Source organism: Bubalus bubalis, chromosome 18, assembly GCF_019923935.1.
Source record: "Bubalus bubalis isolate 160015118507 breed Murrah chromosome 18, NDDB_SH_1, whole genome shotgun sequence".
Taxonomy (NCBI): domain Eukaryota; kingdom Metazoa; phylum Chordata; class Mammalia; order Artiodactyla; family Bovidae; genus Bubalus; species Bubalus bubalis.
In genome coordinates, this window is record NC_059174.1 from 55,153,006 (window position 1) to 55,176,972 (window position 23,967).

A 23,967-nucleotide genomic window follows, 5' to 3' on the forward strand; every position below is an offset into this window, starting at 1 on the left:
CCTGCCGTGTCTCTGGGTGCTGAGTTTGGGTCTCTCTGGAGAACTCCTCTCCTACCCTCCCTCTCCCCTGTTCCTCACTCTGGGTGTCCCTCCACGCCAGGAAGTCAGATGAGGAGCCCACGCAGAAGGACCCGATGCTTGACGTGGATGGCGACATCAATGGGGAAGGGCCTGTCGAGTGAGTGAAGCAGCAGCACCTCACAGGGGCGGGGGCACCCGGGGCAGCCCCAGGAGCACCAGGCACTGGGAACAAGGCCAGAGGGGAGACGTGGGGCTTCAGGAGATGGGGGTTTCTTGAAGCCACTGAAAACACCAAGGAGGTTTCCCAGATGCCAAGCTCAAGGCTTGGTTCTCGGTTTGGTTCTGCTGCTAAGGAGTTCCTCACTGGCAATCAATTTGCTTCATGCTACATGTATTTCTGTCTCGACAGAGCAAGTAGAACTGGGTGGATTTGGTTCATTTAGGGATCTTTTGCCACTTTTATTTTTCTGTCTCCAAGAACTTTGCTCTTAATCTCCGTGCTGTGGTACCCATGAAGGTGTTTTCAAAATCAGAGCCCTAAGCAAATGCAATAGAATACTTACCAATCTTTGGTAATTCTGCAGAACAGAGGCATGAAGGACTTGGTCCTGAGTCGAGCAGACCTGGGTTCAAATCCTGACTTTGACTTTGTAAGTGGCTCCACCCAAGAGCCTCAACTTTCTTTTCTATAAAAAGAAGGTTGTATGGTATTAGGTTAGGTTGGGTGATGCTGCAGTGACGAAGCATCCCAAACTCTCAGAGGCTGGCAACAGTGAGGATTTTGTTGTCATTCATGCTCTGTTTTGGGGTTGTTTGTGGCTCTGCTCTACATGGTCTCCACTTTGGGATAAGCAAGCACCTTCTAGCTGAGATGTTGTTGGTTTCATGGTAGCAGGAAAAGAGACAAGAACCAGGTGTGTCAGTCTCTTAGTCATCTCTGTCCCTGGAATTCTTCAGGCAAGAATACTGAAGTAGGTAGTTATTCCCTTCTCCAGGGGATCTTCCTGACCCAGAGATCAAACCTGGGTCTCCAGCATTGCAGGCAGATTCTTTACCGTCTAAGCCACCGGGGAAGCCCCAGTGGCAACCAGGGAGGTACTGGACCTTAAAGCCTCCACTTGGAAGTGACACGTCACTTTTGCCCACATTTCATTGGCAAAAACTAGTCATATGCTAATTCCTTAGCTCCTAATTCTCCCACTGGGAGGGAACCAAAATATTTGGTCCACAGTAATACAATGTACTCATTCGCAGTTAAGAAGATCCCCTGGAGGAGGAAATGGCAACCGACTCCAGTATTCTTGTCTGGGAAATCCCATGGACAGAGGAGCTTGGTGGGCTACAGTCCATGGGGTCACAAAGTCAGACATGACAGAGCAACTAACATATACACACACACATCTCTACTTTAACCACTTGAATAGGAAAAGGGAGGAACCTCAGCCCCAATATTCTAGAAGAATAAAATGTTTCTGGTAACTGTTAGAAACATAGTCAGGCTGCCAGAAGTCTGTAAAACACACCGCCTACTGTGAAGTCAAATTTAAATATAGTATGTATACTTTTTTTTTAGATAATGCACAAAGAATATAAAATATTTGTCAAGGTAGAAGAGGAAACTAAAAAAAAAAAAAAACCGGAAATAAATTAGATAGAAGGTTCCAGTGTCAGGATCCATAATGGTGTCCTTGCCTGGTGAGTTCCCAACATTTGTACCATATGATAATGACAACAAGAGATGATGGGGACTTCCCGGGTGGTCCAGCGGCTGGGACTCCGTGCTTCCGATGCAGGAGGCCTGGGTTCCATCGCTGGTCAGGGAACTGGATCCCACAAGCCTCAAGTAGGATTTTGCATGCCACAACTAAAGATCCCAGTGAAAATCGAAGATCCCGCATCCTGCAACTAAGACCAGGCACAGCCAAATAAGTACATAAAAATAAATATAAAAAAATAGATGATGCTATAGAACACTTACAGTAGGCAGCCAGTGTACTAAACCATTTTGAAATCAGCTCATTTACTTCTCTCAACAATTGTATGCTATCGTGTCTATTGTTATCCCCATTTTACAGATGAAATAACTGAGGCATTAAGTCACCCACCTCAGATCATGTGATTGACTGGTCAATGGTGGGAGGTGGGATTTGAACCCAGATCTTCTTGTTCCTGAATCTGTGCTCTTAGCCACTGTGGAGAGCCACCTTCCTGGAGAACTTTCTTAAAGGACAGATTCCTGGTGCTCCCTCAGTGAAGTATCCAGGGATCTGTGTGTGTCTTGCTTGGATTTAAGATGCCTGACTTTGGGGAGCATTCTGACCCACCACATATTTTTGTTACCAGGTCTATATTTTCCTGTTACTGGGGAGCTAATTCTCCTTTCTTTTTTTAATCTTTATTTTTTCAAACTCTTTATTTTTGGCTGCACTGGGTCTTCTTTGCTGTGCGAGGGCTTTCTTTATTTGCCATGAGTGGGGGCTGCTCTCTAGTTGCCGTGCGCGGGCTTCTCATTCCGGTGGCTTCTCTTGTGGAGCGCAGCCTCTAGGAGCCTGTATTCCCTGCATTGGCAGACATTAACCACTGGACCACCAGGGAAGTCACTAGTTCTTCTTTCTGCAGCTCACTTTCTTTAACTGTTATTGTTCTTTCTGCTTATTTGTTTTAGAACAGCTTTAGTGAGATATAGTTCCCATACATTCAGCTCACCCATTTATGGCGTACAATTCTCAGTCGTTTTCAGTATATCCACAGGGTTGTGAAATCATCACAAAATTAATTTTAAAATATTTTCATCACTGCAGCAAGAAATCTTGTATCTATTAACAGTCTTGCTCCCCACTCCTCCCTTCCCCAGCCTCAGGCAACCACTAATTTATTTTCTGTCTCTATGAATTTACCTGTTCTGGATATTTCATGTAAATGGAGTCATATACTACGTGGTATTTTATGACTGGTTTCGTTAACGCAGCATCATGTTTTCAAGATTTATCCACTGTGTAACATGTATCAGTGCTTCATCCCTTTTTAATTGCTGGATAATACTCCATTGTTTGAATCCACTACCTTTTTTTATCTGTCTGTTCATCAGTTGATGGACATTTGGGTTGTCTCCACTTTGGGATTTCCTTTCTGCTTTTATTTTTTTTTTAAAGACAGGATGCCTTTCCAAGCCAGTTTATTTTTCCTGTTAGCTTTCTGAATTTATTATTTGTAGTAGTATTCATTTTGCTGTTTCTGATTTGAGATCAGAATTAAGAATTAGGATGTAACTGGGAAGAGTATCAGAACTCAGGTGAAAAGGGCCAGAGATATGAGTGGACCAAGAAGGTTAGAATTCAGGTAGGGCTATACAGTGAGAGATCAGATATCAGGAAGGAAGAATTAACTGAGAAAACGCAGCTGGATAATCAGCAATTGGTTGTGGGTCAGAAGTTAACTTTCAGGGTGGAGTTCCATGAAGGAATCTGGTGCTTTTCTAGATATGAGGAGATGCAAGAATTGGGTTCATAAGATCAGCATCTGAAAATATCTATCTGAAAACCTGTTCTGCCAGTTTTCCCCAGAGCACAGAGTGCCTCATTCCTGCTCTCCACCCTGAATTCCCTTCAAGGGGTGTTGAAGGTCAGCAGCTGCAGCAGCGCCTGATTTAATCCTTGTAGAGGCAGATGTGTGCTCAGTCACTTCAGTGTCCGACTCTTTGCAACCTCATGGACTGTAGGCCACCAGGCTACTCTGTCCATGGAATTTTCCAGGCGAGAATACTGGAGTGGGTGCCATTTTCAGTGCCATTTCCTTCTCCAGGGGATCTTCCTGACCCAGGAATCCAACCCGCATCTCTTATCACTAGTGCCACCTGGGAAGCCCTGTAGAGGTAGATGGCAAGTACCAACTGTAGTTAACAGAATTGTCAAACCTGGGGAACCAAGGTCATGAAATGAGGAGGTCAGAGGTTATATATGAGGGCCAGAGGTCAGGTAGATGGTCCAAGGTCAGACAGAGAGCCAGAGATTGTGAGAGTGAAAGAAGAGGGACTTGGAGCCAAAAGCCAGACAAGAGTCAGAGGTCAGGCCAGAGGCCAGAGGTCAGAAGGGTGGGGAAAGTCAGGGGTGGAAGCTCAGCAGTGTTGAAGGTAGATTTCAGAGATTAGATCAGAGGTCAAAACTCGAGGAGATGGAGGGCGTCCGAAGGCATGAAGGTGGGGACTGACTGGAAAGCGGGATGAGGAGGGTCAGAAAGCTCAGAGTCCTGATGGTGGTGAAAGTCAGGTGCAGAGATCAGAGTGAGCCGTCCTCCCTTCTCCCCCTTTCTCCCGCACAGGGCCACAGAGCCTCCTGAGAAGATGCCCTTGGGGGTACTGAGGCCGCCCAGACGCAGGGACTGCTGTGGGGGGTGCCTGCCACGCCTGCGCCGCTGGCCGCAGTTCTGGGGGGCGCCGGTGACGGCCTTCATGGGCAATGTGGTCAGCTACCTCCTCTTCCTGCTGCTGTTTGCGCGCGTGCTGCTCATCGACTTCGAGCCCGAGAGGCCCAGCGTCCTGGAGCTGCTGCTCTACTTCTGGGCCTTCACCCTGCTCTGCGAGGAGTTCCGCCAGGGCCTGGGCAGCGGCCTGGGCAGCCTGGCCATGGGGGGACCCGGGACAGACTCCCACCGGGCCCCACTGCGCCGTCGCCTACAACTCTACCTCTCTGACGCCTGGAACCAGTGCGACCTGGTGGCCCTCGCCTGCTTCGTTCTGGGCGTGGGCTGCAGGTGAGTGCCCTGCGACGTGCATGCCCTGCCCACGACGACCTCTGACCCTTCCTTCCTGGGGGTGGGAGGGTGGGGATGGGAGGTGAGGGGCGGGGTTAGGGGCCTCAACTCTTGGCTTCTCTGAGGCAGGCAGCAGCTAAATACAATTCTGCTTCTTCTTTTCTTTTTTTTTCATTGACGTGTAATTGATGTACAATATTATATCAGTTGTAGGCGTACGGTACTATTGTTTAGTTGCTAAGTCGTGTCTGACTCTTTGCGACTCATGGATTGTAGTCCCTCAGGCTCCTCTGTCTATGGGATTTTCCAGGTAAGAACACTGGAATGAGTTGCCATTTCCTTCCCTAGGGGATCTTCCTGACTCAGGGATCAAACCTGCATCTCCTGCATTGGCAGGCGGATTCTTCACCACTGAGCCACCTGTGGTATCCGTTGCAGATGTACAGTATGGTGGTTCACAATTTTAAAACAACTCCACTTTTTTTTTTCTTAAAAAAAAGTGTTTAAAGAACATATGAAAGTGAAAAGACAAGTTGCAGACTGTGAGATGATATTTAGAACAAAACCACCAAGAATTGGGATCCAGAGTATAAGAAGAGCACCTACCAAAAAATATATACAGGCACGAGATCAGTGAACACAATAAATTAAAAACTGGGACAGAGAATATGAAAAGACAGGTGATAAAGTACATGTGCCATTAGATATGAAAGGTGCCCAACATTTTTTCTTAAAAAAAAAAAAAAAAGCTCAGATCCCACCTTGATTGAAAGTACTGGCTAAAGATGTTCTGTAAGTCGTTTGCTCACACATGGGTATCTGGCTTTGGGGCTGATGGGGTAAAATGAGAATCCCACTGCTCTTTGTTCTATTAATAGATCTGGACTTCACAAGATGTTTCTCTAGTCCTCAGCCTGGCCCTGCAGCTGCACCCCTGTCCTGGCCCCCAGACACCAGGCCACACACCGAGAGCCACCCTCTCATTCTCCCTCTTCTTCCCTTACAGTCTTTGGTCCCAGGCCCCATCCTCAGGTCCCCTGACTTCCTCTGTCCCATCCCTAACTCATCTCCATGGCTGCCTGTCGCACCTGGACCCTCGCGCAGCTTCCTGGACCCCATTCTCTTCCCTCCCTAGTCCATCCTCTACAGGGTCTGCAAGGGGCCTTCTATACCCAGGGCTGGCCTCTCAGAGCTCCCTTGCTTCTCGGGGCTCCCCGGCGCCACGCCACAGTCCCTGGACCTGGTCTGGGTCTGCCCTTCTCTGCAGGGGTGCCTCTCTGATTCCTTTCTCTCTTCTTCATCTACGCTTCAGCCTCTCTGAGAACTACTTGCAATTCCTTCTTCACAAGGCCAGTGGCTTTGACCTTGATCCTCGGTATTTTGAATCTGCATGATTATAAAATGGTAATCAGAATTCGACTGACAGATTCTTACCAAGGAAGTATTTTCTAGTTACTTTAAACTGCCTTGATCAATTTTATATTGCAGGGTGGTGAAAGTAGCTTCAATTATTTTCTTTTTCAGTTTCTGAAATTACTTCAGTTTGATTACTGTTCGAGTAAAGTTTTACAAGTATTTGGTTCAGTGCTCGTGTTTTTAATCCATTTCAGATTTTGCTAAAATCTGCTCAAACTATGTTTGTGAATTTTACTTTGTGACTTTAATTCTGTCATGTCTGATTTTCCTGGGTCAAATTTCATAGTTTTAAATTTCATCAGGGAAGCCTGAGTGTTTTATCAACTTTTTACCCCCTGATAAATCAGGGTTTCCCTGATAGCTCAGTTGGTAAAGAATCCGCCTGCAATGCAGGAGACCCCAGTTTGATTCCTGGGTTGGGAAGATCCCCTGGAGAAGGGAAAGGCTAGTATTCTGGCCTGGAGAATTCCAAGGACTATACAGTCCATGGGGTCGCAAAGAGTTGGACACGACTGAGTGACTTTCACTTACTCCATAAAAATCTTGACTTTCTGCTTATTTCTTAGCTAATTAATAAAACAAATTGTGGGGAATTACCCTGAAGTATTTTCTGTTGCCCAGGTTGGGACATATGTGTATATAATGTTAGTTCGGCACCCCACTCCAGTACTCTTGCCTGGAAAATCCCATGGGCGGAGGAGCCTCGTAGACTGCAGTCCATGGGGTCGCTAAGAGTCGGACACGACTGAGCGACTTCACTTTCACTTTTCACTTTCATGCATTGGAGAAGGAAATGGCAACCCACTCCAGTGTTCTTCCCTGGAGAATCCCAGGGACGGGGGAGCCTGGTGGGCTGTCGTCTATGGGGTCAACAGAGTCGGACACGACTGAAGTGACTTAGCAGTAATGTTAGTTCATTTCTTCTATAGTTTCTAGATCATGTTGTGTGGTGCCCAGAGAGAGGGCAAAAGGAAAATCAAAATATTCTTGGGAATACATTATGTTGTTTTTGGGTCTTGGCAGATGCTGTTCCCCGACCCTGAAACGCTTTTCCCTCCTCTCCTTGGCCAGGCCAGCCTTCTGTACTTCCTTTCTGCCTCAGCTTTACTGTCTGTGTCTCTGAAACTCCTTTTTTCTTCTCAGACTCTGGGTCTCTCCTTTGTGTTCCCCTAACATCCTGAGAGCTCCCCGCCATAGAGATTAGATCATGGCTTTTGTGTCTCTCTTCTCAATGCAAGATTATAAACTCCTCAAGCCCCGTATGTCTCATCTCCCAGCAACTTAAAACATCTCTGAATATAGTCTATTCCAAAAGAAATGCAGAAGGACATCCTTATTGAACAAGATTATGTCCCAGTGTAGAAGAGAATAAAACAGAAACCAATTATCTTCCTCAGCCATTGTAAGATTTCTCCTTTTTTTCCCCCCAAGCTTCCTCCTTTTCTCTGTAGTTACCTCCATCAACAGTTCCGTGAACATCCTGCCTGTTCTTTCTCTATGCATTTACATACTTCTTCTATACACAGAAGATACTATATGTTTTTTAAAATTCATTCTTTTATTGAAGGATAATTGCTTTACAGAATTTTGTTGTTTTCTGTCAAAGATACTATATGTTATGTATTCTTTTGCAACCTCTTCTTTTTCTCCATAATATGTCCCTGACATTCTTTCCATGTTAGTATTTGCAAATATTCCTTATTCTTTAAAAATGCTGCATCCGATTCCTGAAGAAGGGGCTTTAGCCAGTCATTGCCAGCTAAAGCAGCCAGGAAAGACTTCTCCTTGCCAGATTTAATGAATGAATGAATTCTTTTCATGAGGCAGTGGGACAAAGATTCTGAACTTCAAGAGAGAGAATCAGACCAAATATTTCTCTCTAAAGTGTCTTTCATTTTCTACTTGAGATAACATGAAGTTTTAATCAGATATTAGCTGCTCTGAGTCCAGTACTCTGATGATATATTTTTTAAAAATAAAGTATTAGCTGTTAGAACACCGCTGCTTTTGAAGACAGCAAAGAACTTTGTGGTCACAACCTAGTGACTATTTATAGGGGATGAAGGATCCTGACGCCCCCTTTCATAATCTGGACAGTTGACAGCGATGACCCTCTATTCTTTTAAATATTCTGACACATTGAGAGGCATGGTTCCTCTGTGCTGTGTTAAAAATGGTACAAAGTCACTTGAAATGAATAATTTTTTCAAACAGCAAGATAAGAAAGTTTTATAGAACATTGTGCTTCTGTTTATTCCTCGTATTTTGTATCAAGTATCTTCTGAGAGGAAAGGACTAAGGCCATGTGCTAACGTTCTTTAGGAATACCACTGATATTTTAGATATTGTTGTCAAGCTCATCATTTTCTAGATGGGGGAAGAATTATTGCATGGGGAAAAAAAAAGACCAAAAATCTCAGTTTACACAGGACAAATTTCCAGCATTCTCCAGAATTGAATGAATGAACCGTTTTATTTTGCCAGTCCCTTCTGGATGGACATTTCAGTTGTTTCTAATTTTTTATTATTCCAAAGTTATAAAAGTTTACATCGTGGATGTACACTTTGCGAGTCAAAGGGCATGTGTATTTTTGAGGTTCATTGCTTTCCTTGGAAAAATAGCTTCTTTCAGCTACACACCCACCATCTGGGTAAGACACTGCCCCCTTGAGGACATGCTTGATGATACCTGATATTTTCAATCTGAGAGTCTGTAGCTCTCCATTTAACCCTTACATGTTTTGCCGATCTGATGGGCAAAAAGGACCTCTCCTTGTTTTAATTTATGCATCCAAGACTCCTAGTTGGGTAAGTTGGGCACCTTTCATATCTAATGGCACATGTATTTTGTCACCTGTCTTTTCATATTCTCTGTCCCAGTTAATTTATTGTGTACACTGATCTCGTATTGATTATACAGTGGAAGTGAGAAATAGATTTAAGGGCCTAGATCTGATAGATAGAGTGCCTGATGAACTATGGAATGAGGTTCGTGACATTGTACAGGAGACAGGGATCAAGACCATCCCCATGGAAAAGAAATGCAAAAAAGCAAAATGGCTGTCTGAGGAGGCCTTACAAATAGCTGTGAAAAGAAGAGAAGCGAAAAGCAAAGGAGAAAAGGAAAGATGTAAGTATCTGAATGCAGAGTTCCAAAGAATAGCAAGAAGAGATAAGAAAGCCTTCCTCAGCAATCAATGCAAAGAAATAGAGGAAAACAACAGAATGGGAAAGACTAGCGATCTCTTCAAGAAAATTAGAGATTCCAAGGGAACATTTCATGCAAAGATGGGCTCGATAAAGGACAGAAATGGTATGGACCTAACAGAAGCAGTAGATATTAAGAAGAGGTGGCAGGAATACACAGAAGAACTGTACAAAAAAGATCTTCACGACCAAGATAATCACGATGGTGTGATCACTCATCTAGAGCCAGACATCCTGGAATGTGAAGTCAAGTGGGCCTTAGAAAGCATCACTACGAACAAAGCTAGTGGAGGTGATGGAATTCCAGTTGAGCTATTTCAAATCCTGAAAGATGATGCTGTGAAAGTGCTGCACTCAATATGCCAGCAAATTTGGAAAATTCAGCAGTGGCCACAGGACTGGAAAAGGTCAGTTTTCATTCTGATCCCAAAGAAAGGCAATGCCAAAGAATGCTCAAACTACCGCACAGTTGCACTCATCTCACATGCTAGTAAAGTAATGCTCAAAATTCTCCAAGCCAGGCTTCAGCAATACGTGAACCGTGAACTTCCTGATGTTCAAGCTGGTTTTAGAAAAGGCAGAGGAACCAGAGATCAAATTGCTAACATCTGCTGGATCATGGAAAAAGCAAGGGAGTTCCAGAAAAACGTCTATTTCTGCTTTATTGACTATGCCAAAGCCTTTGACTGTGTGGATCACAATAAACTGTGGAAAATTCTGAAAGAGATGGGAATACCAGACCACCTGACCTGCCTCTTGAGAAACCTGTATGCAGGTCAGGAAGCAGCAGTTAGAACTGGACATGGAACAACAGACTGGTTCCAAATAGGAAAAGGAGTTCATCAAGGCTGTATATTGTCACCCTGCTTATTTAACTTATATGCAGAGTACATCATGAGAAACACTGGGCTGGAAGAAGCACAAACTGGAATCAAGATTGCCGGGAGAAATATCAATAATCTCAGATATGCAGATGACACCACCCTTATGGCAGAAAGTGAAGAGGAACTCAAAAGCCTCTTGATGAAAGTGAAAGTGGAGAGTGAAAAAGTTGGCTTAAAGCTCAACATTCAGAAAACGAAGATCATGGCATCTGGTCCCATCACTTCATGGGAAATAGATGGGGAAACAGTGGGAACAGTGTCAGACTTTATTTTTTTGGGCTCCAAAATCACTGCAGATGGTGACTGCAGCCATGAAATTAAAAGACGCTTACTCCTTGGAAGGAAAGTTATGACCAACCTAGATAGCATATTCAAAAGCAGAGACATTACTTTGCCAACAAAGGTTCGTCTAGTCAAGGCTATGGTTTTTCCAGTAGTCATGTATGGATGTGAGAGTTGGACTGTGAAGACAGCTGAGCGCCAAAGAATTGATGCTTTTGAATTGTGGTGTTGGAGAAGACTCTTGAGAGTCCCTTGGACTACAAGGAGATCCAACCAGTCCATCCTAAAGGAGATCAGTCCTGGGTGTTCATTGGAAGGAATGATGCTAAAGCTGAAACTCCAGTACTTTGGCCACCTCACTCGAAGAGTTGACTCATTGGAAAAGACTCTGATGCTGGGAGGGATTGGGGGCAGGAGGAGAAGGGGACGACAGAGGATGAGATGGCTGGATGGCATCACGTGAGTCTGAGTGAACTCCGGGAGTTGGTGATAGACAGGGAGGCCTGGCGTGCTGCGATTCATGGGGTCACAAAGAGTCCGACACAACTGAGCGACTGAACTGAACTGAACTGATCTCATGCATGTATATATTTTTTGGTAGGTGCTCTTCTTATTGGAGAAGGCAATGGCACCCCACTCCAGTACTCTTGCCTGGAAAAGCCCATGGACGGAGGAGCCTGGTAGGCTGCAGTCCATGGGGTTGCTGAGTTGGACACGACTGAGTGACTTCACTTTCACTTTTCACTTTCATGCATTGGAGAAGGAAATGGCACCCCACTCCAGTGTTCTTGCCTGGAGAATCCCAGGGACGGGGGATCCTGGTGGGCTGCCATCTATGGGGTCAACAGAGTTGGACACGACTGAAGCGACTTTGCAGCAGCAGCAGCTCTTCTTATACTCTGGATCCCAGTCCTTGGTGGTTTTGTTCTAAATATCATCTCACAGTCTGAAACTTGTCTTTTCACTTTCATATGTTCTTTAAACATTTTTTATTCTTTAACTTTTCATTTTGAAAAACCCTTAGACTTATAAAAAATGTTGCAGAAACAGCACAAAGAATTCCCATACACCATTCATCCAGATCCCCCAAATGTTAACATCTTACATTATCAAAACCGGGAGATTTTATTTAAATTTCATCAGTTGTCCACAGATGTCCTTTTTCTGGGTCAGGAGCCAATCCAGGGTTCCATGTGGCCTTTGGTTGTCTCGTCTCCTTAATTGTCTCTAATCTGGGACAGGTTTACAGTCCATCTTTAACTTTTACAATCAGTCCAGACTAGTTATTTTGTAGAATTTGCCTCCATTGGAGTTTGTCTAGTACTCCCTCAGGACCAAATTTAGGCTACACATTTTTTGGCAGAAAATTTTGCCTATCTCTGTCCATCATATTTATGTTATCTCGTAGTATGCATAAGTTTTATATTTCAAAGTAGTTAACTTTTCAGTATTTTCTTTTGCCATGATTTTGTGTCTTGTATATAGGACTCTTTTTCTTAATGACAGTTATCTTATTTCAAGTTCATGAAGAAATTCTTCTATATTTTCTTATTAAGATTTGATGTCTTACCTTTAACTTTAGGTTTTTAATTCCTTCAAAGTTGAAGTACACGATGATGCAAAATAGGGATATAATTTTCATTTTCCCCTTAGGGATTGCTAACATTATTCACTGTTTGACCTTCTTCTGTGAATTGTGTGTCCTTATCCTTTATCCATTTTCCTGTTAGGTTCATTGTCTTCTGCTTACTGGTTTGCTGGAAGGCTCCATATTTTGCCATTTATAGGTTGGGCAAATATACCTGCAGTTTTCCCAACTTGATGTTATAGGGACCTCCCTCCCAGCTTTTTGCTAAGGCCGTTTTTCATACAGCCATTATTTAATGGGTACCAGCGCCCTGCGAAGCCCTGCTTGGCAGTGTCACGGTGCCAAATTTTGAGTAAACCCCAGGTGAATTGGAGTGGGGAGTGTCCCAGTTCTGGCCCTGGAGAGGCCACATCCTCACCTTCAGTCTGGTGTTGGGAAGACTCGGGGCTTTCTTTGCACCCTGTAACCCTTGAGTGACGTCTGCCACGTCTCCCCATACCCAGGCTGACCCCGGGACTGTATGACCTGGGCCGCACTGTCCTCTGCCTTGACTTCATGATCTTCACGCTGAGGCTGCTGCACATCTTCACAGTCAACAAACAGCTGGGGCCCAAGATCGTCATCGTGAGCAAGATGGTGAGGGGTGGGGTCGCGCCGGTGTGGGCGGGGCCTGAGGATGAAAGGGGCGGGGCCAATAAGCTGTCACGGATTCGCTGTAACTGAGCGTCTGGTGAGGAGGAGGGGCTTAGGGTACTGGGACGGGGCTAGAGTAGGGAAGGGCGGGGCCAGGCTTGGTCTCATCTTCCTCTTCTGCAGGTGAAGGATGTGTTCTTCTTCCTCTTCTTCCTCGGCGTGTGGCTGGTTGCCTACGGGGTGGCCACTGAGGGACTCCTTAGGCCCCAGGACCGTAGCCTCCCGAATATCCTGCGCCGCGTCTTCTACCGGCCCTACCTGCAGATCTTTGGGCAGATCCCTCAGGGGGAGATGGACGGTAAGGAGGATGAGAGGACCTGACATCCAAGTGAGGCCCCCTCCACCTCCCCTATCTCTGGGTCTCTGACCCTTCCCTCTTCTTCTTTGCGTCTCTGTCCCCCTCTCTTTCTGGGATTCTGTCTCCCTCTCCCCGGGTCTTTGCTCTCCTCCACCCTCTGGATTTCTGTCTTCCTTAGGTCCCTGTCCCTCTGGCTCCATCGCTAACTGTCTCCCTTCACAGTGGCCCTCATGGAGCACGGCAACTGTTCACTGGGGCAGGGCTCATGGGGGCACCCCGAAGGGACCCTCTCTGGCAAATGCGTCTCGCTTTATGCCAACTGGCTGGTGGTGCTCCTCCTTGTTGTCTTCCTGCTGGTGGCCAACATCCTGCTGCTCAATCTGCTCATTGCGATGTTCAGGTGAGTCCCTACTTCCCTGGTGGCTCAGACGGTAAAGAGTCTGCCTGCAATGCGGGAGACCCGTCTTTGATCTCTGGGTTGGGAAGATTCCCAAGAGAAGAAAATGGCAATCCACTCCAGTATTCTTGCCTGGAAAATCCCATGGATGGAGAAACCTGGCAGGCTACAGTCCATGGGGTCCCAAACAGTTGGACACAACTGAGCGACTTCACTACTGCTCTCTGATGATCTGGCCTCACGCATGACCCTTGACCCCAGAGTGACTCTTGATCCCAGCTTAACCCTTGACCCCAGCATAATTTTTGATCCCAGTCTAAGTAATTCTAGTTTTAGTCTCTGAACTCTGATTAAAATATAATGCTGGCTTGTTCCCAAATCCAGCCAGAGTGTGCTCTTGACCTGGACTTTGGAATCTGATCCACTCTCTGAGTCCAGGCTGAAGATTAAAATTTTTTAAATTATGGCTATATATATATAACATAAAAACTGCCACCTTCTCCATTTTAAAGTGTACAATGCAGTGACATTAATTACATTTATAACGTTATACAGCCACCACCACGATTTCCTGAACATTTTCATCACTCCAAACAGAGTGTGTAACCATTAAGCAAGGGATAACTTCTCATTTTCCCCTCCCCTCCAGTCTCTGGTAACCTCCACTTTACTTTCTGTCTCTATGACTCTGCCTCTTGGAGGTAAGTAGAGTCATACAGTATTTGTTCTTTTGTGTCTGGCATAATGTTTTCATGGACCACTACTCCATTCTTTTTTATGGCTGAACAATACTGATGTACTGATAAAAGGCCTTTAGTTGATCCATTCATCTAATGAGACTTGGGTTGTTCCATCTTTTGGCTATTGGGGATAATGCTGCAATAACATTGGTGTTTACATATCTGTTTGAGTCTCTGTTTTTATTTCTTTTGATTTTATTTCTAGAATAAAATGCTGGGTCATGTGTTAATTCTGTGTTTAGCTTTTCCACATCCTTACTAATAGGTGCTTTCCTTATTAAGAGGTTATAGACATCCTAGTGGGCATGAACTTGTTATTTCATTTTCGTTTTGATTTGCATTTTCCTACTGACTAGTATTCTTGACTGGAGAATCCCTTGGACAGAGGAGCCTGGAAGGCGACAGTCCATAGTGTTGCAAAGAGTCGGACACGACTGAAGCAACTTAGCATGCACACATCCCACTTATAATCCTTTTAATATGTGGTTGAATTAGTTTTCTAGTATTTTGTTGAGGATTTTTTTCATGTATATTCATAAAGGCTATTAGTCTATAATCGTGATATTTTTATCTGACTTTAATTTCCCTGGTGGCTCAGATGGTAAAGCACCTGCCTACAATGTGGGGACCCAGGTTCGATCCCTGGGTCGGGAAGATCCCCTGGAGAAGGAAATGGCAACCCACTCCAGTATTCTTGCCTGGACAATCCCGTGGACGGAGGAGCCTGGTAGGCTGTAGTCCATGGGGTCGCAAAGAGTAGGACACGACTGAGTGAGTTCGCTTTCACTTTCACCTTGATTTCATCATGGTAGTGCTGGCCTCACAGAATGAGTTGGGAAGTGTTCTCTCCTCTTCAGTGTTTTGGAAGAGTTTGAGAAAGACTGGTGTTAATTCTCTTTTAAATGTTTGGTAAAAGTCACCAGTCAAGCCATCTGGTCCTGGGCTTATTTTGTTGGGACATTTCTGATTAGTGAGTCAATCTCTTTACTTGTTATAGGTCTTTTGAGATTGTCTATTTCTTCTTGAGTCAGTTGAGGTAATTTGTGTGTTTCTAGTAATTCTTCCATTTCATCTAGGTTGTCTAATTTGTTGGCATACAATTATAAATAGCATTCTCTTATAATGGTTTTTGGCTTCTCGGGTGGTGCTAGTGGTAAAGAATGTGCCTGCCAAAGCAGGAGACCTAAGAGACACTGGTCCCATCTCTAGTTGGGAAAGATCCCCTGGAGAAGGAAATGGCAACCCACTCCAGTAGCCTTGCCTGGAGAATCCCATGGACAGAGGAGCCTGGTAGGCTACACACAGGGTCGCAAAGAGCTGGACACAACTGAAGCGACTTAGCACACACATAATGGTTTTTAGTAGGATTCTATAATGTTGATAGTAATGTCCCCATTTTCATTTTTTATTGTAGTTACTTGTGTCCAGGCTGACTTGTGAACCTGACTCCAATCTCTACCTAATTCGTGTTAGCTTTCCCAACTTCATCTCTGACATCCGACTCTGGAGCCTCCTAACCCAGCTACCAAATGCCTCTGACTTTATTAATCCTGACATCTGCCTTCTGCCTTGGGTTTCAAACAGATATTGCCTGACAGGTAATCTTGATCCGCTTTTCCAAGGGGCGCCTCTACCTCTAGTTGACTCTTGATCTCTGGTCCCTACAGCCATACCTTCGGCAAAGTGCAGGGCAACAGCGACCTCTACTGGAAGGCACAGCGCTACAGCCTCATCCGGGAATTTCACTCTCGGCCCGCACTGGCCCCGCCTCTTATTTTCATATCGCACGTGCGCTCCCTCATCCATCGATTTCGCAGGCGCCGGGCGCGCTTGCCACCATCCCCAGACTTCGAGCATTTTCGTGAGAGCCCGGCTTGATCCAAAAGAGAGAAACTCAGGGGGCGGAACCTGGAGAGAAACAAGAGCATGTATACGCAGGAGGAGGATGCTTAGGAGCACTAGTGGGCAGGGCTTAGTCTGTCAAGGGGCTGGGCGTGGGGTATTAGTGGAAGACCAAAAACGCTGAGGAGGTGCAGTCTGGGAGATCACTGAAGCTCGAGGTTTTGGGTGGGGAAGCTGGGTCTAGGAGCGGGCATGGCCCGAGGATGGGCAGTCCCTTTGACTCTGTTCTGGCCCCACTGTCCAGGGGTCTACCTCTCGAAGGAAGCGGAGCGGAGGCTGTTGACGTGGGAGTCAGTGCAAAAGGAGAATTTCTTGCTGGCGCGTGCTCGGGACAAACGGGAGAGCAACTCTGAACGTCTGAAGCGCACGTCGCAGAAGTGAGGGCGGGGCCTGGCTCTGGGCGGGGCTTCTGTCCTCCGGTATCGATCTCGTGATTTACTTCCTACAAAAGCCCAGGCTAGAGGGGAGGTCTACGGGGGCAGCGTCCTGGAACGCTAGGGAGGAAAGCAGAGCTGCGGGGGGCGGGTCTTTCAAGGTGGGTGGGGCTGGTAGGCTGCTGGCACCCACCTAAAACCCTGGATCCCCAGGGTGGACACAGCACTGAAGCAGCTGAGACAGATCCGCGAGTACGAGCAGCGTCTGAAAGGGCTGGAACTGGAGGTGAGGGCTCCGGGCCAGGCTGGAGGAGGACGGCTAGGGTGAGGGGCAGACTCCAGTCAGGTGCCCTGATGTCTTCCGCTGCTACCCAGGTCCAGCACTGTACCCGCGTCCTGGGCTGGGTAGCTGAGGCCCTGAGCCGTTCTGCATTGCTTCCCCCAGGGGGACCACCCCCCCCAGTCCCACCTGGGCCCAAAGGTCAGTGTTTACCGTCTACTTGTGTGTATGTCTGGCGTCTGTCACCACCTACGTCTGTGTCCTTGCTTTCTGGGTCTCTTCCTATATCTCAGTGTTTCTCTCTTTCACTGGCCTTCCTTTGCCCCTGGTTCATTCTTGGTCTCCTTTGGGCTTTTTGTGCATCTTTCTTTTTTTCAGTCTCCTATTTTTTATGCCCTCCTCCCTATGCCCATCGCTTCTTTTCTCTCCTTTCTTCCCCCAGACTGAGCCCTGCTGGTGGACGTCAAGGAGTAGCTGCCAGAGGGAGCTTTGCTCCCAGAGTAAGGCCTAGCATGTCCTTGACTCCTGCACCTGGCGACTTTGTCTTTGAGGTGAACCGGATGCCCGTGGACTACCACCTGGATGCTGTCAGGGTCACTCAGGGAGTGTCATCCATGCAAACCACGGCAGGCCTGGCTCCTCCCAGAACCAGCCCTACTCTGGGAGGATGAGCCTCTGGAGCCCAGGCGTTCCCTCTCTGAGGGCTGTATCACAGCCCGCTGGACTGGAGAAGGCTACCGGGTCCTTGTGGCACAGGGACCAGAGTCCAATCACAGCTCCCCACACTGGGGAAATAAAGCCATTTGAGAGGAGCAGGGTCTGAATGCTGGATTCTTTGGGGATTGGTGGGTGGCTGGATCCTTTGGGGATGGCAGCTGAAGCGGGGGTGTGTGTGGGGTCCTTGGTCCATTTGCTCCTACTGCATTTCAGGTCTCACCGGGGCTGTTTCTTCCTCTCAGCCCCACTACTCCTGTCTGACTCAGGCCCAGCACCTCTTGTCTGCACTGCTTGATGACTCTCACTTCAGTGGGACAAGAACCCCATCCATCTGTACCCCCCAACACCCATTCCTGCCTACCAGTGCAAAAAGAACTTGGAGATAAAAAGCAAATTATTTCCTGGAGGAGGGGTGGGTGGGCACTGTGTACATCTGCTTTGGCAATAGGGGAACAGATGATGCAAATTTGAGTAGATAACTGCATATGTGTCTTTAAAAAGTCTAATTAGTGGAAAATTGCAGGCCACGCACGCCTGGAATTGAGGCAAATATGCATCATTATACATGCCATTTAACTAAACAACCCGTAACAAACTAAACTGGTAATGACAAGGCTGAACTGACAGCAATTATTAGTAAAATAGCAAGAAAGCCACCAACAACACACATCCAAAAATGAAAACCAAAACATCCTTTTTCCAAATTGGAGGAATTCCAACTGTCTGCCACTTTGGGTGCAGAGTAGCTTTGAAATATTGCCAAGTGTTTTGTGGCAGCCAGCTATCTCTGGAAGATAACCGAGTCAGTTCTCAGTAACCCAAGTAGTAATATCATCAGTAATGACGATGGTGGCAACAACAGCTAATAAGAGTGCTGTGTGCCTGGCATTGTGTTTAAGTGCTTCACGGGTGCTAATCAAGGAATTCTCATGAAAACCATATCAGGTAAGTGCTGATGTCTCCATTTTGCAGATTGGAAAACTGAGGCACAATAAAAATTATGTGACTCACACAAAGTCACAGAGCTAGAAAATGGTCCCCTAGAGAAGGGAATGGCAACCCACTCCAGTATTATTGCCTGGAGAAGGTGGGTTACAGTCCATAGGGCTGTAAAGAGCACTTGCTGTGATGTGCTTATGCGCTCGGTCGTGTCGGACTCTTTGCGACCCAGATCTCCTGCATTGCTGGGGGATTCTTTACTGTCTGAGCCACCCGGGAAGCCCAAGAATACTGAAAAGACTGAAGTGGGTAGCCTATCCCTTCTCCAGGAATAGAACCAGGGTCTCTTGCATTGCAGGCCAGTTCTTTCCCACCTGAGCTACCTGGGAAGCTCCTTGCAGGGCCCCAGGATGACAGAACTGAGTATCTAGAAAGGCAGATTTGAAGCAACTCAGCACACAGCACAAAGGGGGGGCGCTAGAGGGAGAAGTGAAAGGCAAAGGAGAAAAGGAAAGATACACCTATTTCAATGCAGAGTGCCAAAGAATAGCAAGGAGCGATAAGAAAGCCTTCCTAGGTGAATAATGCAAAGAAATAGAGGAAAACAATAGAATGGGAAAGGCTAGGGATCTCTTCAAGAAAACTGGAGATACCAAGGGAACATTTCATGCAAAGATGGGCACAATAAAGACAGAAATGGTATGGACCTAATGGAAGCAGAAGAGATTAAGAAGAGGGGGCAAGAATACACAGAACTGTGCAAAAAATATCTTAATGACCCAGATAACCATGATGGTGTGACCACTGGACTAGAGCCAGACATCTTGGAGTGCAAAGTCAAGTGGGCCTTAGGAAGCATCACTACGAACAAAGCTAGTGGAGGTGATAGAATTTCAGCTGAGCTATTTCAAATCCTAAAAGATGATGCTGTGAAAGTGCTGCACTCAATATGCCAGCAAATTTGGAAAACTCAGCAGTGGCCACAGGCTTGGAAAGATCAAAGAAAGGCAATGCCAAAGAATGTTCAAACTACCGCACAATTTCACTCATATCACATGCCAGCAAAGAAACGCTCAAAATTCTCTAAGCCAGGCTTCAGCAATATGTGAACCATGAACTTCCAGATGTTCAAGCTGGATTTAGAAAAGGCAGAGGAACCAGAAATTAAATTTCCAACATCCACTGGATCATCAAAAAAGCAAGAGAGTTCCAGAAAAACATCTACTTTTGCTTTATTGACTAAGCCAAAGCCTTTGACTGTGTGGATCACAATAAACTGTGGAAAATTCTTGAAGAGATGGGAATACCAGACAGCTGACCTGCCTCCTGAGAAACCTGTATGCAGGTCAAGAAGCAACAGTTAGAACCAGACATGGAACAACAGACTGGTTCCAAATCGGGAAAGGAGTATGTCAAGGCTGTATATTGTCACTCTGCTTATTTAACTGATATGCAGAGTACATCGTGAGAAATGCTGGGCTGGATGAAGCACAAGCTGGAATCAAGATTACCAGAAGAAATATCAATAACCTCAGATATGCAGTTGACACCAGAAACTGAAGAAGAACTAAAGAGCCTCTTGATGAAGGTGAAAAAGGAGCGTGAAAAAGCTGGCTTAAAACTCAACATTCAGAAAACTATGGCATCCAGTCCCATCACTTCACACAGCAAATAGATGGGGAAACAATGGAAACAGTGAGACTTTATTTTTTTTGGGCTCCAAAATCACTGCAGATGTTGACTACAGCCATGACATTAAAAGACACTTGCTCCTTGGAAGAAAAGCCATGACCAACCTAGACAGCATATCAAAAAGCAGAGACATTACTTTGCCAACAAAGGTCTGTATAGTCAAAGCTGTGGTTTTTCCAGTGGTCATGTATGGATGTGAGAGTTGGACCATAAAGAAAACTGAATGCCAAAGAACTGATGCTTTTGAACTGTGGTGTTGGAGAAGACTCTTGAGAGTCCCTTAGACTGCAAGATCAAACCAGTCCATCCTAAAGGAAATCAGTCCTGAATATTCATTAGAAGGACTGATGCTGAAGCTGAAACTCCAACTCTTTGGCTGTCTGATGCGAAGAGCTGACTCTTTAGAAAAGACCCTGATGCTGGGAAAGAATGAAGGCAGGAGGAGAAGGGGACGACCGGGAACCAGATGGTTGGATGGCATCACTGACCCAATGGACATGAGTTTGAGCAAGCTCTGGGAAATGGTGAAGGACAGGGAAGCCTGGCGTGCTGCAGTCCATGGGTCGCAAAGGGTCAAACATGACTGAGTGACTGAACAACAGCAGAGGGAGAAGGCAACTGGAGGAGGAAGAGGGGATGGGCTGCTTCCTATTTGCTTCTGGTTCCTGAGGACAGCCTCATAGCATTGCTTTCTCCAGTTTTCGTCTCCCCTCCAGCACTCCCGTGACAAGTTCCGTGTATGCCCTCAGTCACACCCACTCCATCCAGGCAGCCCCCTTTTCTAGAGTGGGTTTCAGCTCCCAGAAGCACTTCTCCAAAAGTTTAGGTTCTACTAACTGTATTCTCTTCCCTTTGTCTCTCAATGGAGAGACATCTCCATGGGGGTGGTATCTGCTTCCTGTAGTTTACTATTTCTGTACTAACTCTGTGCTTCTATTTCTTTCCCAGTTTTCTGAGACATTTAATATACCCAGTTCAGTTTAGTCGCTCACTCGCATCTGACTCCATGCCACCCCGTGGACTGCAGCACGCCAGGCTTCTGTGTCCATCACCAACTCCTGGAGTTTTCTCAAACTTGTGTCCATCAAGGTGGTGATGCCATCCAACCATCTCATCCTCTGTCATCTCCTTCTCCTCCCACCTTCAATCTTTCCCAGCATCAGGGTCTTTTCCAATGAGTCAGTTCTTCACATCAGGTGGCCAAAGTATTGGAGTTTCAGCTTCAGCATCGGTCCTTCCAATGAATATTCAGGACTGATTTCCTTTAGGATGGACTGGTTTGATCTTGCAGTCTAAGGGACTCTCAAGAGTCTTCTCCAACACCACCACAGTTCAAAAGCATCAGTTCTTTGGTGTTCAGTCTTCTTTACACATCCATACATGACCACTGGAAAAACCATAGCTTTGACTATACAGACCTTTGTTGGCAAAGTAATGTCTCTGCTTTTTGATATGCTGTCTAGGTTGGTCATGGCTTTTCTTCCAAGGAGCAAGTGTCTTTTAATGTCATGGCTGTAGTCAACATCTGCAGTGATTTTGGAGCCCCCAAAAAATAAAGTCTCACTGTTTCCATTGTTTCCCCATCTATTTGCTGTGTGAAGTGATGGGACTGGATGCCATGATCTTAGTTTTCTGAATGTTGAGTTTTAAGCCAGCTTTTTCACGCTCCTTTTTCACCTTCATCAAGAGGCTCTTTAGTTCTTCTTTGCTTTCTGCCATAAGGGTGGTGTCATCTGCATATCTGAGGTTATTGATATTTCTCCCGGCAATCTTGATTCCAGCTTGTGCTTCATCCAGCCCAGCATTTCTCACGATGTACTCTGCATGTCAGTTAAATAAGCAGAGTGACAATATACAGCCTTGACATACTCCTTTCCTGATTTGGAACCAGTCTGTTGTTCCATGTCCGGTTCTAACTGTTGCTTCTTGACCTGCATACAGGTTTCTCAGGAGGCAGGTCAGCTGTCTGGTATTCCCATCTCTTCAAGAATTTTCCACAATTTGTTGTGATCCACACAAAGTCAAAGGCTTTGGCTTAGTCAATAAAGCAGAAATAGATGTTTTTCTGGATCTCTCTTGCTTTTTCGATGATCCAGCAGATCTTGGCAATTTGATTTCTGGTTCCTCTGCCTCTTCTAAATCCAGATTGAACATCTGGAAGTTCACAGTTCACTTACTGTTGAAGCCTGGCTTGGAGAGTTTTGAACGTTAACTTTGCTAGCGTGTGAGATGAGTACAATTGTGTGGTAGTTTGAACATTCTTTGGCATTGCCTCTTTTGGGATTGGAATGAAAACTGATCTTTCCAGTCTTGCGACCACTGCTGAGTTTTCCAGATTTGCTGGCATATTGAGTGCAACACTTTAACAGCAGCATCTTTTAAGATTTGATATAGCTCAACTGGAATTCCATCACCTCCATTAGCTTTGTTCGTAGTGATGCTTCCTAAGGCCCACTTGACTTCGCACTCCAAGATGTCTGGCTCTAGTCCAGTGATCACACCATCGTGGTTATCTGGGTCATTAAGATCTTTTTTGTACAGTTCTTCTATGTATTCTTGCCACCTCTTCTTAACCTCTTCTGCTTCTGTTAGGTCCATACCATTTCTGTCCTTTCTTGTGCCCATCTTTGCATGAAATGTTCCCTTGGTATCTCTAATTTTCTTGAAGAGATCTCTAGTCTTTCCCATTTTATTGTTTTCTTCTATTTCTTTGCATTGATCACTAAGGAAGGCTTTCTTATCTCCCCTTGCTACTCTTTGGAATTCTGCATTCAAATGGGTATATCATTCCTTTTCTCCTTTGCCTTTCACTTCTCTTTTCTCAGCTATTTGAAAGGCCTCCTCAGACAACCATTTTGCCTTTTTGCATTTCTTTTTCTCGGGGATGGTCTTGATCCTTGTCTCCTGTACAAAGTCATGAACCTTCATCCATAGTTCTTCAGGCACTCTAGCAGATCTAATCCCTTGAATCTATTTGTCACTTCCACCATGTAATCACAAGGGATTTGATTTAGGTCATACCTGAATGGTCTAGTGGTTTTCCCTAGTTTCTTCAATTTAAGTCTGAATCTGGCAATAAGGAGTTCATGATCTGAGCCAGTCAGCTCCCGGTCTTGTTTTTGTTGACTGTATAGAGTTTCTCCATCTTTGGCTGCAAAGAATATAATCAATCTGATTTCAGTATTGACCATCTGGTGATGTCCATGTGTAGAGTCTTCTCTTGTGTTGTTGGAAGAGGGTGTTTGCTATGACCAGCGCATTCTCTTGGCAAAACTGTTAGTCTTTGACTTGATTTTTGTATTCCAAGGCCAAATTTGCCTGTTACTCCTGGTAGCTCTCAACTTCCTACTTTTGCATATTCTGGAAGACCCCTATTTATTTCTGTTGAAATGTTTGTATGACAGGAAAACTCCAGGTCTGGAAGGTAGAAATCTGAGCATGAGTCATCAGATGGAGAGATATAACCTCCACGTCATTTCCACACATAAATCAATTTTGGAAACCAAATGTCCTGGAATTGAAGAGGAGGCTAGGTGTTCTTGAGGAATTATAAAAGACTATAAATTTATATTTGAATCTTTCCTACTTGTATATTTTCCCACAAAGCACCCATTTTACTTCTCCATTGCACAGCCTTGGTGTGGTGGGTATCCTGACCCCTTTGCATGACCACTGGTGACCACAAAGCACTTGTCTTGGTGCTGTTTTTGGAAGCCACAGAGTTTACCTGGACCATTATGAAGGTGAAAGATATCCCTCTTAGTGGTGGTAGGTCACCAGCAAGGCCA

At 45.6% G+C, this 23,967-nt stretch overlaps 1 protein-coding gene across 9 annotated transcripts in view; it reads left to right on the top strand.

The window, feature by feature from the left end:
* TRPM4 (transient receptor potential cation channel subfamily M member 4) overlaps nucleotides 1-17,643 on the top strand; it is a 42,924-nt gene extending 25,281 nt beyond the window's left edge. For 3 of the 9 annotated variants that reach the window (XM_025269485.3, XM_044930862.2, XM_025269488.3), the window contains 10 exons: nucleotides 101-178; nucleotides 4,339-4,770; nucleotides 12,651-12,783; nucleotides 12,964-13,138; nucleotides 13,317-13,538; nucleotides 15,943-16,203; nucleotides 16,422-16,554; nucleotides 16,765-16,837; nucleotides 16,927-17,032; nucleotides 17,274-17,643. In XM_025269485.3, the coding sequence (XP_025125270.3) occupies nucleotides 101-178; nucleotides 4,339-4,770; nucleotides 12,651-12,783; nucleotides 12,964-13,138; nucleotides 13,317-13,538; nucleotides 15,943-16,203; nucleotides 16,422-16,554; nucleotides 16,765-16,837; nucleotides 16,927-17,032; nucleotides 17,274-17,278 (1,618 nt within the window). In that variant the 3' untranslated portion in view covers nucleotides 17,279-17,643. Of the gene's footprint in view, nucleotides 1-100; nucleotides 179-4,338; nucleotides 4,771-12,650; nucleotides 12,784-12,963; nucleotides 13,139-13,316; nucleotides 13,539-15,689; nucleotides 16,204-16,421; nucleotides 16,555-16,764; nucleotides 16,838-16,926; nucleotides 17,033-17,273 lie in introns of those variants that run through there. The other 6 variants (XM_006044606.4, XM_025269486.3, XR_003104721.3 and 3 more) reach the window with 6 other exon arrangements.
* The last annotated feature ends 6,324 nt before the right edge of the window (nucleotides 17,644-23,967 follow it).